The following is a 16,646-nucleotide window of genomic DNA, read 5'->3' as shown; positions in this document are numbered from 1 at the left end:
AAACCATGTTCCAGAATAATTTAAGCTTATTCATTATTGGGGAGCTAGCATTGATAAAGGTACCTGGTTCTTGTGTGAAAATCATGAATTTTGTTTTCTTGATGTCAGTACTGAACTGAATTCTCTGTGTTCTATGTTGACATCTTCATAATAGTAAGAGAGGGCCGATGACCTAGATGTTAGGCCCCTTCAAACAACAAGCATCATCATCAATAGTAAGAGGAAAAATAAGACTGGGGAAATGAACCCTGGAGCAGTGAGAAGTGACACTGCATAGTCATTCTAAATTGCCAAGATATGTTTTAATCAGTAATTGGCATAGTGAATCCTGATTTGACATTACAGCAAAGGAATCATAAGATTTTTCAGATGTCATGCTGTCTACTTAAAAACTACCACTTCTAAAGATAGATGGGGTGAAGACAAGGGAAAAAGGGCAGTGTTAATGCTGTTGAGGAGAAATTAAGATAAATATGGAAGCAGCTGGATGATAATTTGTGGTTAAACAGGGATTCAGTGCTTTATGAAAAAAATATAATGTTACTGAGGTGGAACCATGAAAGCAAACTCTAGTAATGTTAATAGGTCAGTAGAGAGCATACTAAGCTTATCTTGTATTTTGAGGATCTGACATACCGTAGTTCTGCCTGAAGTTCCTCTTACATTGATTTTCCTAGGAAGTGGAGGGAAGGGGGTGGGGGGTTCTGGAGTGGGATTTTTCAACCTTTTAGGGACAGTTGAACTATTTGACACTAAATGTAGCAGTTATTACCACATAATACCTGATGATGGTGGTTGTTGCTTCAAGGGTCCAAACATCAAGGTCATTGGCCTATGTAGTACCTAATCCCTTGATGGATAGTAAATGCTGGTTGAACAATCAATGCCCAAAAGGCTGTTGTGCCAAGCGATTTGATTTGGTTGAGAAAACTGATACAGTATGTTTTAAAAAATGAAATTATCTTTCAACTCTTGTAGCTTTACTTGAACGATTGTGCATGGCTACCAATCATAGTAGAAATTTTTTTATCGGCTGAAGTCAAAGTGCTAAAAACTCATTTTAAAAAAGTCATATGATCCACAGTAAATGCTTTCTGAAGTTGTGTATGCATTTTCAACTTCAAGGATATTTTTGTGCATGTTAAGATATGGTTGTAAAAATACACCTTTGATTTCCAGATCATTTTTTTATTTTATTTTTTATGAAGATTCAGGTGAATGTGTTCCTTCTGTATTATTCACTTTACTGTTTTAGACCCTACTTTGAAATGAAAGCCCACTTCAACCAGCTGCTTGAGGATCAGAAGAAGAGAGTAAAGAGTTTGGAGCAACAAGTGGGGCACGCTAAAATGAGTTATGCTGAGGCTCTCCGGAACTTAGAACAAATCAGCGATGAGATACACAGGGTACTACTACCTTTTCCTTCTAACTGTTTTGAACTTTGTGAATCACTCAGTATTTGAAGAATTATTTGATGAAACTGTGATGATACTTCACAAGAATGAAGTTCCTATCTCTCTATATCTGACTTGATTCAACACTTCTTTATTCCTTTTTGTTACTAAAATTGACTCATAATCCTTTTCTCTTTCTGTGTTTGTCAGTGTTTCTAATCTTTTACGGCTTGTTTTCATCTTTTATTTTTTATATTTTCCCTTTTTCCTGTGTTTATCTGGTTTTCTTCTTATCCCACACTTGTCACATGAAGACTAAAGATCTGTCCAGTGTTGATGCCTGCCCTCCTGAAGAAACTGGGAAGCAGAAACAAGCTTGTTGGGGGATGAAAAGAAATGGATGTAGAAGAGAACTGGGATTGATGAGGAGAGAACCCATCAATTTGAAGACTGGTGTATGAAGATCAGATTTTCCTTGTCCTTCTGTGTTTTCATGTTTGGCCTTGTTTCCTTTTTCTATCACTTCTCTTCTCACACTGACCTGTTATTGTGTTCCTTTTCATGTCCGTCTTTATATGCGACTTGATTTAAGGCATGTTTGTTTGTCTGTTTCTTTCAGTTTCTAATCAAAACAATATTTAAAACTCCAATATAAACTATGTATGCTTTATTTAGCTATTAGGTTGTTTTATCTGCTTATTTTTTCTGTGCACTTCAATCATCAGTGCAGCCTACAAACCAACCTGTTAAGTGAATAAAGCATATTTTGTGGAAAGTCTCATAAAAATGTTACCTATATGTTGAAAGTTGTTAGTTAAGAAAAAGAGATGGGTTTTTCCTTGTATGTTTTTAAATTAGGTTGATTAATAGAGAGTTGGAAATGAGAATAGGAAAATGTGTACAATAGATAAGCTCCAAGACTTGTTAGTATGGGAAGAGACAAGGAAATAATAAGAAAACATAAAAGAACAATAAACTCTATGAATTGATATTACTGTTGTCTTCACATAGGTGGCTCTCTCTTCATCAATCTGTGTTCTCCATCCATTTCTGACACAAAATTGCAAGTAAAACCCCTTGACTGGGTTAGATGCCTAAATGCATCAACAGCATTAACTCACATATTGGATTTAATGCCTTAAGGTGTTTTTGAAGTTTAAAATGTATTCGTAAGTTGGGTTAGCTGCCAGTAGGCATCTGGCTATATTCAATCATTTCTGCCATCTATTGGTGAGTTTTTAAAACCCTTTTATGTATAGTAAGTTTGAGTATTGCTAGTCTTTTCGTTGATTTCCTGACTAGCATCAAGTGACTGCTAATACGGCAGCCATGTGTTCTGTATGACAGGACTGTTACATAATCCTTGTGCGGACTCACCAGTTGTATACAGCCATGTTGAGTCGACCCGCGGTATGTAGTTCATGAAATTGACAAATTCTTGTATATATTTTCTTATCTGCAAGTACATGTGTTGTATATCGATGAGTGCTGAGAAACAATTCAGAGTACTGCGAACATGGATTGGACTGGAAAAGTACTGATTTCTGTAACTGAAATAAAATAGTGAAATATTTATTAGAAGATAGTGATAGTGATGCAACGGATAAATCTGGAATGCCCAACTAGATGCCTAAGAATTTTGAGGAAACCTAGATAAATTGTGCTGTGCTGCCCCATTCATTTATGATTAGTTGTTTCTCTGTCATATCCATCTGTTATCACAATAGTTTGATATTTCACAATAATAATTAAACTTTTGTCATAATGGTCCACCTTTTCAATACTATATTATGCAATGTTTAAATTATATTTATAATCTAGGAACTAGTTTCGGCCTTGAATGGGCATCATCAGCCTTAATGCAAAACTGTACACACACATCCAATAACTAAAACAAATGTACAAACATACACAAATGACATTAAAAAGTGTTAAAAACATCTGGGTTGAACTGTGCGGCACAAAGTGTAAAGTATGATGAAATTAAAATCAGGCTCTAAAATTCTTAGGTGCGTTGCATCATGTTAAAATGTTCCATTAGTGCTTGGTGTTAAAATATCATGAAGATGCTGAAAAGTTCCTCTGTTGGACATTGTCACCTCCCCTTTTAGAGCTGGGTCACATAATATTTGCACATATCAAACAAAGTAATAATGTAATAATCCAAAATAACAAACGTGAAGGAACATACGTCAGCCGATGATACACCATGAAAACATTTCAAATTTCAACAACATACATATACGTCAGCCGATGATACACCATGAAAACATTTCAAATTTCAAAAACATACACATGGCTAGAAACAGAGATACGCAGGATTACCAACATGACAACTAGACAAAGGATACAGGAAGCAGGCCGGGAAACCCTACAGAGGACCTGATCTTACGTGACGTTGTAGGGAAAAAGACGTAAACGCAGTGACCCTTCAGTAAAGTTTACTAATAATTAAGATAATTTGACAAGTTAATATAAAGGATAACATTAACAAAGAAACAAGATGAAGCGAACCACGACATTTCTGTTGGTGGTTCTTCAGAAAATCAAAATTGTGATAAAAATGTTTTAACTACTTTAAAGGAAGGTGAGCATAGCTTTGACAACGAAATTCACAAGGGAAATTTAACAGGGAATATAAACATAATTACATTCATCTTACAAGGCGAATAGAAAAAGAGTTTACAGATTCTTACTAATAGTTTACAAGGAAAATAACAATGGAATTTGAAATTTACGCAGAGGCCTTTAGAGTTGCTGTCCTCTCCTAATATGCATCAGCGAGGGACGCATAGCTCAACAGGCATACACTAAATTGACACTGCATTACGGGAGGCAACCCGGATGAAAAATTAAATTTTACATTATACAAAAGGTTAATAAAAGGGAATTGCCTCCAAAGCAAAGGATATGCCTAGCTGACGAGCTAAGGCATTACAAAACAAAACGGCAAAAACCAGGGTCTAAGGTAAACTCCGAAACAGATAAATTTACATATTAATTTAACATTTGAGAAAAGAAAACATGCTTACCCCGAGGTGACTGGAGCCGCTGAGCGGACCACCTTCAAGGTGCGTCCGACCGTGAAGACGTACGAAAACCAAAGACGTGGACCAGAGCCCTGCTCCTACCAAGGAGCCAAATGCCAGAAATTGAGAAACACTCAAACATCCAATCAGCGAAGCTACCTACGATTCGACCCAAAATTTTCACCAATAAAAATTATCGTTATTTTAGCCAATAAGATTTCAGCACCATATATGGTAAACATTTTCTAGAGGTTTCAATTGCGAAACTCAGCGATTTCGTGATCGAAACCTCCACGTGGCAAATACAGGGTGATACAAAAGATGGGTTACAACAAGCACACTACTGGAGATCTCCAATACCAAAATACAATTTCTTCCAACACTCATAATGATTAAATAAATTAACATTTTTAAATTCACACAAAAAACAAAAACAAATGTTTCATCAACTTCTTCGCAAATGTCTTAATTCTTGCGATGGTGATTTTACCTAAAATTTACATAGATACAAAAAAAAAAAAAAAAAAAAAAAAAAAAAAGAAGAATATTTAATTGAATTCTTCGAAAATGTCAGTGTGTTCCTTAGTTTTTTCAATGGCTATTTCATGGCAAATTTTTAGCATAATGATAAGAATTAAATGATTCCATCCACGTTATGAACTTCTCAACACCGGCGACAGACATTGTCATTGGTTGAATCAAGGAACGGCACGTGAAGATATTGTTAAATAACTGGCACGTTCTTAATTTGTAGCTGGTAGACATTCCCAATTTCATGAAGTTAACCTTTCATTGCAGCATGTGGTGCATGGCCTATTGTTGTTTGATATTTATTCATACTTTAAATAATTCTTCTTCCTTTGTATATTAGAATAATGATGGCAATAGTACAATCTTATTCAATTATTCATAATGAAATATTTGTAATGTCAATTTTTCCACTTCTGATTTAATAATTTATTAATTTAAAATAAAAGTACATATTGTTCCAAATTAAATAAAAATAATTAATAAAAATTAATTTAAATAAGTCAGTTTCATCCTCGTCAGTTGGTTACATATGCTGCAAGCTACTGTGCACGATAGCACAAAATCCCAGTTGCGCTGCATAATTACCGTCTGGGTGGTTGGTGTTAGGAAACTATTCGCCCAGTTGAGGGGTTAACATATGGGGACTGTACTATATTTTTAAGTACCTCGGAATCACAATCTCCAAAGTCAGCACTGTCAAGCTGGAAATACTCGGCAGGACACAGAAAGTATCAAACTTTTATAGTAAAGTCAGAAATGTACTTTGCAACTGCAGAATACCACAAAAGGCAAAAACAACACTGTATCAACCTACTTGGTACCAATTCTCACATAGTTTAGAGGCATGTATTCTACTAAACAATGACTACAGCTGAATTCAGACAACAGAAATGAGATTAATTAGAACTATGAATCAAACTACTTGAAAGGAAAAAATCAGGAATGAAGTAAACAGGAAGGTGGCTGACATTAAGGTCCCTATTGCCAGTATAATGAAGAAGCGTAGACTTCAGTAGTATGGGCACATTATGAGAATGAAGAGCGAGAGACCTGCCATACAATACTTCGACCTTACTGTCCAAGGAAAGAGACCAAGGGGAAGGCCTAGGAAATGCTGGATAGACACAGTGAAATCAGGTGTGGACGAAAGAGGTCTCAAGTGGGAAGATGTCCTGGAACAAAAGATATATGCAGACAGGAAGAGATGGTGAGCTCTTGTACACCACACATGGGAAACTGGAGTTGGAAAATCATGATGATGATCTAAATGCAGTTGAACCATGGATTAAGTTCACTTCCGAAGTTGAAACCAATAAATCTTTGAACGTTTTAGATCTCACCATTAATAGCAGTTCCAACAAACTTTCTTGTAATATCTATAGAAAGCCTACCCAAACCCTAAACACCATTTGTCAACAGTCTATGCACCCGGGCTCTCAACAAAGAGCGACATTTTATAACATAATTCATAGAGCTTTTAACGTCCCTATATCTGACACGAATCGAAGGAAAGAACTCAACACTATCTACTTTATTGCAAGATGTAACCTTTATTACGGTGGTTACACAAAACAAGTACTAAACACAATAAAGGAGGGAAGTAAGAGCAGCTACACACTATCAGAAAACACTATACACTCAGAGAAACATCAGCTGGCCTACACGGATCTCTGCCAACAACAACATAATACGAAATATCAGTAGGGCCAACTAGTGGACAATGAACCAGGAAAATGGAAGGAAGTATGACCTACTGAGGGCATGGATATGGCTTAGGTTGCAGATTCCAAAATAATTCGCCATGATCCTTAAATTTGAAAAATATTATTTACAAGTGAAAATTTTACAAATACATTCCGAAACGAAATCCATCAAACTTGCAACATACGAACTATAAACTCTGTGATATACATAACTTAGAGGTTCTTTGATAATACTTTTCTGTAAATTCAAAATTTCAAATCACTATACATCTAGTTACCAAAGCAGTTGTACAATGCAATTTAGTAGCTCAAAAGCAAGGTAAAAGCAATTACAATTTACAGTGAAGTGAATGTACGCTCCAAAACTCTAGCATATATCAAGTGACACTGAACTACAAGAGGCAAACCCCAAGGTAAATGTATTAAATTACAATCTACATATTTAGCGAAGTAAGAAATGGGAATGCCTCGAAAACAAACAGGGAACCCCAGCAGAAAAGGTAAGGCGTCGTAAATAATTAATTTGGCGAATCTAGGTTAGGTTAGGGCAGACTCCTATACGAAATAGCAACCGAATATTACAGAAATTTTAACCGGAATGGAAAGTAAGAGTGCTTAGCCGAAGGTGCGCCGTCCCGGAAGCGAGGCGTCGCACACGACGCAGACCAACACAGACTAAAGGCAGATCAGGCCAAGACAAGACCGAATTAATACGAACGCTGCCTCGCTCACTATATATAGTTAAACCCCTGGCCTTGGAGTAGCCAATCAGAATGCATGAGTCCGCCCATCCCCTCCTAGGTTCACCAATCACAATTCCTACTCCCGTCGCGAACTTTAACTAACATTCTCGAATACACACGTTCGCGAATCTTCCATTTCCAGAATAGTTAGAAAATTCCTTCTAGAAAACATAACCCACAAAAGGCACACACCCTGTTCAACAATTTTCTAGATACTTCCAGTAAGTACAGAATTGAAATCTACTATTTACAAATACCTATGTTAAAAATATTACACAGTACAGGTTAGGTCATTACAAATAAAACATTATATCATACTTTACAAATAAAGTCTTCAAAAACACTTTCCACTTCCACTCTATTGTTCACCTGTGACACAAGAAAAAACATTTTTGGCAGACATTTCATAGATAGGATTGTCAGTAAAATTGTAAACAAATCCACCTCAACTCTGCTCAGAGAGACAAAAAAGAAAGCAGATAACTATGCCACCTTCACTTACACCAACAGAAACATATGACATTACAAACATTCTTAAGAAACATAATGTCAACATTGTTTTCAAAACTATCAGCAACAATGCTAATCTCTGCTATAACCAGTACAAAGTCAATAACATCAATAACAAATACCACAAATCAGGTGTACACATGTTAAATTGTAACCAATGTCCAGCGAGTTACGTTAGTCAAACTGAAAGGTACTGTTTTATTAGATATAAAAAACACATGTGATGGAATCCAACAGACTGCACTGGGCTGACGTGTACTGAGGATGTAGGATAACAGAGCACCAGTAGATCTATACAAGGGGTCTCTTAATCGGGAAAGACCTTCAGGAAGACCAACGAAGCACCTGAAAGAAGGAGATCAACAAGGTATGCTGGACCCTCTAAATTGATAACTGGGAAGAGCAGGCTCAAGATCGAAAAGGATGGAAGAGGATTGTGAGATCGGGACGGAACTTCACGTCCTTCAGAAGCCTACGGAGTGAGTGTATAAAGAACACATCAACGCCTCCAGACACAACAAATATTCCGCCATGAGTACCCATGTAACAGAATTCAATCACTTCCATAGAGCAGGACTTAAATGATTTCTTTGTTTTAACAATAAGGGCAATTTGCTTATAATCTTAGAAAACATCCTCATTAACATAGACCAAAAATGCAATCCTGTTCACAATTTAAATGAAATTTCAGAAACTATGAGTGTGCTTTTTGAGGCATTATTCAACAGTTTCTCCTTGAACAAGCCTCACAACAAACGTTTACACACTCCGCCCCGCTCCACTGCTCTCACTTCAAACTAGCTTTCATCACATATGGCCTCCACAGTTCACCTTCAATCAGCCGTCAACAGTAACACACATATCGAGCCTAACCACTCTTGGGCAGACAAGGACGTAAGTAGTCAGATGTGTCACACATCAATTCAATTTCACTTGTAATTATAAGATGCTTCAACCTTGCCTACTTTTAATGGTGCTAATAGCTGTCTTTTTCGTTCTAGAGATACTCAACCACAACACAATTTTTCTCCATGTATGTTCTTACAGTCAAATATTCCATCTGCCTCATAACCTAACCAAGAATTATCAACATTATCATCACGCCTACAAGAAGAGCTTGATTATCGTATTCTATTAGAACTATCATGTGTGTTTAACATCTTTATCTTCATTTTAACAGAACCAAGCATTTGTGCTCCAGCATTTTAAGAACATTCTCCAAATTTTCATCATCCATTTTAACTGACGTTTTCGGTAACCCAAACTATATTTTAATGCGTATTTGTCTTTGTCTATTTTACTTATTCTTACAATTATTTCAGCTGAATTGGAAGTTCTATCTTTGCATATAAAATGGCAGCAGATACTCCTCACATACACTGCCAAATTTCATTTCTCGGAACTATGCAGGGGCAGTTGCTGACATCTGCGTCACCAGGTTCCGCCTCCATGCAAACAGATGACGTCTCCCACTGTAACAAACTCACATTCACAAACAGCAGGCTACTGATTCTGGTGGGATAGAATCACTCATTGTCAATTGCATTATTGCGGGCTACATTATAGCGGTAAAGCGAGAGAAAGAGGTTTTGTCGAACACATAATTGTTTTTCATTGTTGCAAGTGTGCTTTCAACTCCCGCCCGGTGTTTACTGAAAGAGGTAGGCTTACTATTCGCATGTACACAGCAAACTGAGGAGACGTTAACTGAAAATTAAATATTTTATATTGATTGGAAATCTTATAGAATAAATTGGAATTAAACTTAAAAGAAAAAAGGGGGGAAAAGGGGATTATGGGCATGGTTGGGGGAAAAAGGGATAAAGGTTCCAAAAACGGGGAAAAAGGTGCATGAAAAATGCCTCTTTAGGCAACTAGAAACAAAATTTCACACTGTGATATCTTTCCGAACAGCTTTAATTTATCCTAACAAAAAAGGGGCGCACCTAAAAATCATGACCTAGCCAAGTCATGTGAGTTACCTTTGCATGGTTTTCAAACCTCATTGGGATTGCGGGGAGTGAATTTGCAGATCAAACTTCAAATGAATGGGTACTTTTACTGCCTAGACCTACGAACACACCTTCTATAGATATCTTGGCATCCTAGGAATTATGGAGGGAGGCTGTAGTTATGTGTAGGCTGAGGATAAGTCATGGAAGATCTATTTACTCTTACCTCCTAAAGAGGGAAGACCCCCTACTTTTCCCCCACCCCTACCAGTTGTGTTCTTGTGCTGCTGAATTCACTGTGGTTCGCATCCTCACAGTGTGGACCGATCTCTCTGGTCTAAGATGGAATCTCAGCTTGCAGGAGACATTCAAACTCACGCTAGCTGATGACAAGAATACTGCTGATTTTGTCATTTGCTTTATATGTGAGAATAGATTAACCAAGAGCATTCAAATTTCAACTGTTTTGTGTTACTCAGGGAACTTATGTTGCCTGTTGATGTGTTTGTGTCCTTCTTTTGATTTAAAAACTTATTTGTGTAATTTTTATATTTATTTTCAAATTCCTTGTTGAATAGATGTTTATTTTATTTTTGTTTATATTACCATTTTATTTGTTCAGAGAGGATGGTTTTCTAGTTGTACTTACTCTTGAAACAAAAATAATCACCACCACCTGTTTACCTAGTCATTTTCTCAAATGGTTTAAAAGAACTTGTAAATTTACTGAACATTTCTCAGGATAAATTATTCCAGTCCCTATTTCCTCTTTCTATAAACAAATGTTCGCCCCAGTTTGTCCTCTTGAATACCAACTATATCTTCATATTATGATTCTTTCTATTTTTAAAATTTCCATTCATGCTTATTTGTCTACTAATGCCATTCCATGCCGTTTCTTCACTGATAGCTTGAGACATACCACTTAGTTGTGCATCTCGTCTGCTTACTTCAAATTCTTCCCAACCCTAAGTTTACAACATTTTCATAATCATAACACTACTATTTTGCCAGAAACTATCCAGGACAAATTGTGCTGCTTTCCTTTCATTCTTTTCTGGTTCACAAATCAAGTGATCTTGGTAATGGTCCCTTCCACTGGAACTGTACTCTGATTAGGGTTTTAGCAGCAACTTAAATGCCTTTACATCCTTACTACAACCCCTAAATACCTTCATAATCATATAAAGAGATTTGTAACCATTATTTATAACTTTGTTAATGTGATTATCCCAGTGAAGATCTTTCCTTATATTAACACCTACGTTTGTACAGTGATCCGCATCAAGTACTTTCACCGCATCAATATGTAATTAAAATTAGGAAGCCTTTTTCTCTGGTGAAACTTACAACCGACTTCACCCCTGTTTACCATCATAACATTATCTGCTGTCCATATCACAACATTGTTGAAGTCTTTTTACAGCCACTCACAATCATGTGGCCATACGGCTAGGGGCGCGCAGCTGAGAGCTTGTATCCGGGAAATAGTGGGTTCGAACCCCACTGTTGGCAGCCCTGAAGATGGTTTTCCATGGTTTCCCATTTTCACACCAGGCAAATGCTGGGGCTGTAACTTAATTAAGGCCATGGCCACTCTCTTCCCTTTTCTAGGTCTTTACTGTCCCATCATCGCCATAAGACCTATTTGTGTTGGTGCAACGTAAAGCAACTAGAAAGAAAGAAAAAAAAGCACCATCATGTGACTTATTTATTACTCTATACAGTATAACATTATCCTCAAAAAGCCTTTTCGGTGATTCCAGATTCCACTTCATGTTGTATATCTTTTCTCTAAGTCTATAAGCTATGCATCCTTTAATACTTCCTTGCAAAACCCCACTCTTAATCACTACAAGATCAGCTAATGCTTCACCTATTTTAATTCTCTGAGTCCTATTTTCTAGAAATTTTGTCACCCATTCAATCACTCTTTTGCCTAGTACTGTAGCCTTTATTTTTGTCAGTAGGCTCCCATGATATACCCTATCAAAAGCCTTGGATAGGTCACAGCTATTCAGTCCATTGACCACCTAATCCAAAATATCTGCTATATCTTGCTAGAATCTTGTAAGTTGAGTTTCACTGGAATAACCTTTCCTAAAAGGAACTGCCTTTTATCAAAAGTTAATAATTTAACAAACGTATATAATGTAATAAGAAAATGCTTTCCCAAAGCTTATATGCAACACGTTAGCTGACTGGTCTGTAATTATCTGCTTTATGTGTATCACCCTTCCTGTGTATACTGGGACTACTCTAGCAACTCTCCTTTCATTTGTGATAGCTCCTGCATGTAAACAGTGGTCAAATAAATGGTACTATATTACCCCAGCCTCATTGTCTTTAATATACACCCAGAAATCATATCAGTTCCAGCTACTTTTCTAGCTTCCAACTTGTATTCTTTTTAAAAAAATATATTTATCGTCATAGGTAAATTTCAGTATTTCTCTTGTATTATTCACCACTTCTACCTGGATATTATCCTTGCATCCAACTATGTTAACATACTGCTGACTAAATACTAAATAAATTTTTTTTAACCTTATAGTCAGGGGCATACATATCTATTTCAGACACGCAAGTATGACGGGGGAGGTGATGATCCCCTAGGAGCACGAGGTGCTGGAGTTGGAGCTGAATCTCCTCTACCCCTCACAGCCAGCTCACCAGAAGCCTCGAGTGATAACCCTGGTGAACCTGTATCCAGGAAGATCACTCCTCCTGGTCTCAGTTCCTGCTCATTACCTGATACAGGTAACCAAAATCTTTATGATGATAGATTTCAACCACTTTATAAAGTGGTACATTTTACTGAGAGTCATGAGAGATGAATGACATAGTCACTAGCTTTTCATCAAAGCATCTATAGTTCCATTCTTGGCCAAAAATAAAAAGTCATGTCCCTGTGGTCTGGAGGTCTTGGCTTTGATAATTATATCAACAGTCCTGTAAAATTTCAGTTTGGTTTTATGTAAAATTATTTACATTGCTCCATTTAATGAAGGTTCTTTGCTGTAGCTTCCATTGGTTGGATTTCATGTTCACATAAAATCATGCCAAATATTTTAAGTAAACCATTACAAATCCTTTATTAACTATATTTTACTTTTATGTCTATGTAGTGGAACCCCTGTTTATCCTTTTAGGTTGGGCAAGCTATGGAAGGTGGAAAACAGGAAATGTGTAGCACAGTAAAAAGTAATATACATAAATAAGAACTATATTGACCAAAAGGCATGATCAAATACTTTTCGTGTAGTGAAATAACGTATATTTTGCAAGTGATGTAGACCTGAAAAGTTGTCATAGGTTGAGAGGAATTTATATCCCTCTCATAGAATTCATCTGTTTTCCAGTGAAGGGCTGACAGTCTAAATGCTGTTTCCAGTGTGAATTGTGTAAGATGGACACTTCCTCTGTATCTTTCTGTATCTCTTTTGTAAATATCTTTATAGCCATAAATAAATTTCACTATTTCGCTAGTATTAGTCACCGCTTCTACCTGGACATTATCCTTAACGTCCAACTATCTTAACATATCGCTGACTAACTACTAAATAAGAATTGTCTTACCTTATATTCAAGGCATACATGCATGCAATAGTTGACAAGGTTGTCCGGCGATTGGTTCATACGCTTTAGAGTTCGGTGGTCCCTGTTGGTTAATTTTCTTAGGGCTATCAGAGTGATGATTACTTCACAGTAACATCACTAGAGTGGATCTGTACTTGTGTAACTCTTGTGAAATCTCCCTAACGGAATGCCTGGACTTGTGTGCCCATACAATCATGACCTGTTGTACCGTTACTAGTCAACACCACAACAACTACCGTAACGGTCAGCCAAAAATACGAACTAGCAGTTACACAACTACCCCAGTTCGTAGATAACAAGTGGAAGCACAATCTGACACAATACACTCCACACAAACAACAACAAACAAGAAGGACTTACCTTGGCAAGTGGAGTGGTGTCACCACCAACCGTGGATAATGAAACAAATCACTGTACTGGACATCAGAAACACATTAAGAGAGTGAAAGAAAGAACACCTTCACTTTTAAAAATAAGAAAATTTTAATTCATAAAATTAAATGGTGAATTAATAACATCGTCCATAAAGGAATAAATAACCTACAAGGAAATAAAAGATTAAAGTTACCAGAATAACAGAGTAAAGCTTAACTGCGGCTCCGCTTAGTAATTTAATTTAAAACCAAGAACCAAAGAATTAAAGAGAGTAGAAACCTGAGATAACACCTATAAAGATTGTATCTTGTCCCAGTAGGATCGCACATCAGCATGAAAATCCAATTGAATAGAGTTTAATTTAGGTAAGAAAGATACGTTCCTCGGATCAGGAAACCCAAAATTAGCAGAAAGCAAAGGATCCAAAAATGTCATTACACGACTAACTTTACATCAACAGAGCCACGCCAGCCAAGAAGTTGGTATAATAGAAATAATAATAATAATAAACTCGCTTCACTTAAAAAAACAACAACAACATCAGTAAACAGGCAATGGCGGAATAAGGCAACAACAAAGGTCAAGCGAAATTAAACAAAAGAAAATCACCCAACAAACAAGAAAGAATACCGTCAAAATGAAATATTTGAAGAGAATATAAAACCCAAAGAAAAATTTAAAGCGAATTAGAATTTCATGCTCATGTTCATCCCCGGTAGTTTAAAGGTACTCTAGCCAGATTAGTGATATTTCAGATACACAGGCTAAAACAATTCACGGGTGAAAAACAATTCCATACATTTACACCAAAACCTTTACAAACACCAAAGTTCAAATTTTAGAATTTCCCGAGATCCATTTTGGGACACGTTATCATTTCTTTCAAACGAATTAGACATACAGGAACGTCGCAAGAAGGTAGTAAATTTACCAGACACAGTAAGCAGTTTTCAGTTCCTCGAAGAAACGTGTGACACGCAGAATGTTTTCAATATCACAGAAGATGAAGTTTTCGGTACTTGTAGTACTTACATGTGTACATCCAAAGGCTAAGCAGTAATAATCCAGTTCATGGATTCATCATAGTACTTACAGAAGTTATCTCACAGCTCACATAAGTAAACGAATTAAGCATAGGACGAGGACGATGTCACCAAATTAAAAAATAAAGGTAGAAGGGCGTAAAAGCCACTACACTAGACTTTAGCCGGGGTCAAATTTCCTCCCGAACACAAGCATTTTGGTAGGTTTCCAAGTGCATCCTCTCGCCATTAGCTCCAGCAACGAACTCATCTCAAAAAAAAAATGGCTTCCCGCTTTGTTGCCACCAACTAGCCGTACCTGATTGGCTGAGACAACAGTGGGAGGAGCGTGTAACTTAACGCGTGGCCACAAGAGTGCAGTACACATCAGGAAACGTAAAAATTAATTCACTTTCGATACAGGATAAATGTATGGAGTTTTAAACTAGTTCCTTCCTGTCCACAGGCCAGAAGAACACACAATGAGGAACGAGTAATTCCACAGTTACAAACAGTACATCAGAAAACACTTCAGTTACTGAATAAAGGTTACCAATTTCCACAACCGAAAGGCCAGTTCGAAACCGTTCCTTGGGAAAGGGATTTTAAGTTATTAATACTGTCTCACTGTTCAAACTCGCTCACTTCTCTACATTGACAGAAAACATGTCTGTGATGTTGATACATTGTGCCTGCACTTATACCCTCAGATATATAGCTAGATAAGTAACTATTCTCATTTTGGTTCCGTATTGAAGATGAAGTATATAACAAATATTATAATAATATTTATAGATCCACCTGTTCAATACAATACAATCCTCTATTTCATGTGGTTAAAATTTATATATAATACTTAAAAGTCATAGGTACGTGTTTCACCCTTTTTACGGGCATCATCAGCCTATATCAATCTTAAAGTTATTGGATATGGAATCTTTCTAATCTTATCTACAGAGTAAAAAGTTGAACAATGATCTCATAAAATGTTATATTATAACTTCTAAAATGAAAATAATGCACAGAAAGTATGTTAAAAAATACTGTGAATTAACAGTTTTGAAGATTATAACATGGTTAATCTTGAATATTTGAGCGTTTAAAAGCAAAATGGATCCTCTTCTTATACACATTAGGACTATGACGGCCTTGAGTGTAAAAGCACAATCATCCAAGGGGGATATTTATTCCACTCCTATAACATGAGTTCAAGATAGTAAGATCAATGTCAATTATTTAAAATAGAAGTGTAAACGTATCAAATGTCTTAAAATATATACGGTTGATTTATCAGAAAGTCGTAGAAAAGAAGATGGGATTTCTTGTAGGAGATGTTGCTAATGATAAAATGTTGAGGTGTCAAAGCTAGCTGATGTCAATGTTTAGTTATGTTAGTACGGTAATCAATTGGATCCAAAAGACGGTGAAGTGGATGTTATTATCCCTGTTGAAATATTTATTCGAAGAAATGATCAAATTTTACTCGTATGGTGCGTGTTAAATACGTCGGACTGTTCCAGCAACGCTAGCTTGACTTGACTGACCTTTCTACTTCTAGTATTTTAACGGTGTGGCTGAGGCGGTGAAGGACACGGAGGAGAGGGAAGGGTGGGCGGATCCTTGCGCCCAGGTGTTGTTGTTAGAGGGCTGTTAGGGGCAGGATGGGCGGACCTAACATTTGGCGAGATATTGAACAGGTGGATCTATAAATATTATTATAATATTTGTAATATACGTCATCTTCAATACGGAACCAAAATGAGAATAGTTACTTGTAACTTAGTAGC

General features: G+C 36.6%; 1 protein-coding gene across 2 annotated transcripts in view; it reads left to right on the top strand.

The window, feature by feature from the left end:
• The window catches only part of LOC136874428 (uro-adherence factor A), a 209,331-nt gene that overhangs the window by 123,183 nt on the left and 69,502 nt on the right, over positions 1–16,646 (top strand). For both annotated transcript variants that reach the window (XM_068227588.1, XM_068227587.1), the window contains exons 7-8: positions 1,256–1,406; positions 12,442–12,622. In XM_068227588.1, the coding sequence (XP_068083689.1) occupies positions 1,256–1,406; positions 12,442–12,622 (332 nt within the window). The remainder of the gene's footprint in view (positions 1–1,255; positions 1,407–12,441; positions 12,623–16,646) is intronic.

Source organism: Anabrus simplex, chromosome 5 (assembly GCF_040414725.1).
Source record: "Anabrus simplex isolate iqAnaSimp1 chromosome 5, ASM4041472v1, whole genome shotgun sequence".
Lineage (NCBI taxonomy): Eukaryota > Metazoa > Arthropoda > Insecta > Orthoptera > Tettigoniidae > Anabrus > Anabrus simplex.
The sequence above is the reverse complement of the archived record's forward strand: the minus strand, read 5'-3'. Positions and strand labels throughout refer to the sequence as shown.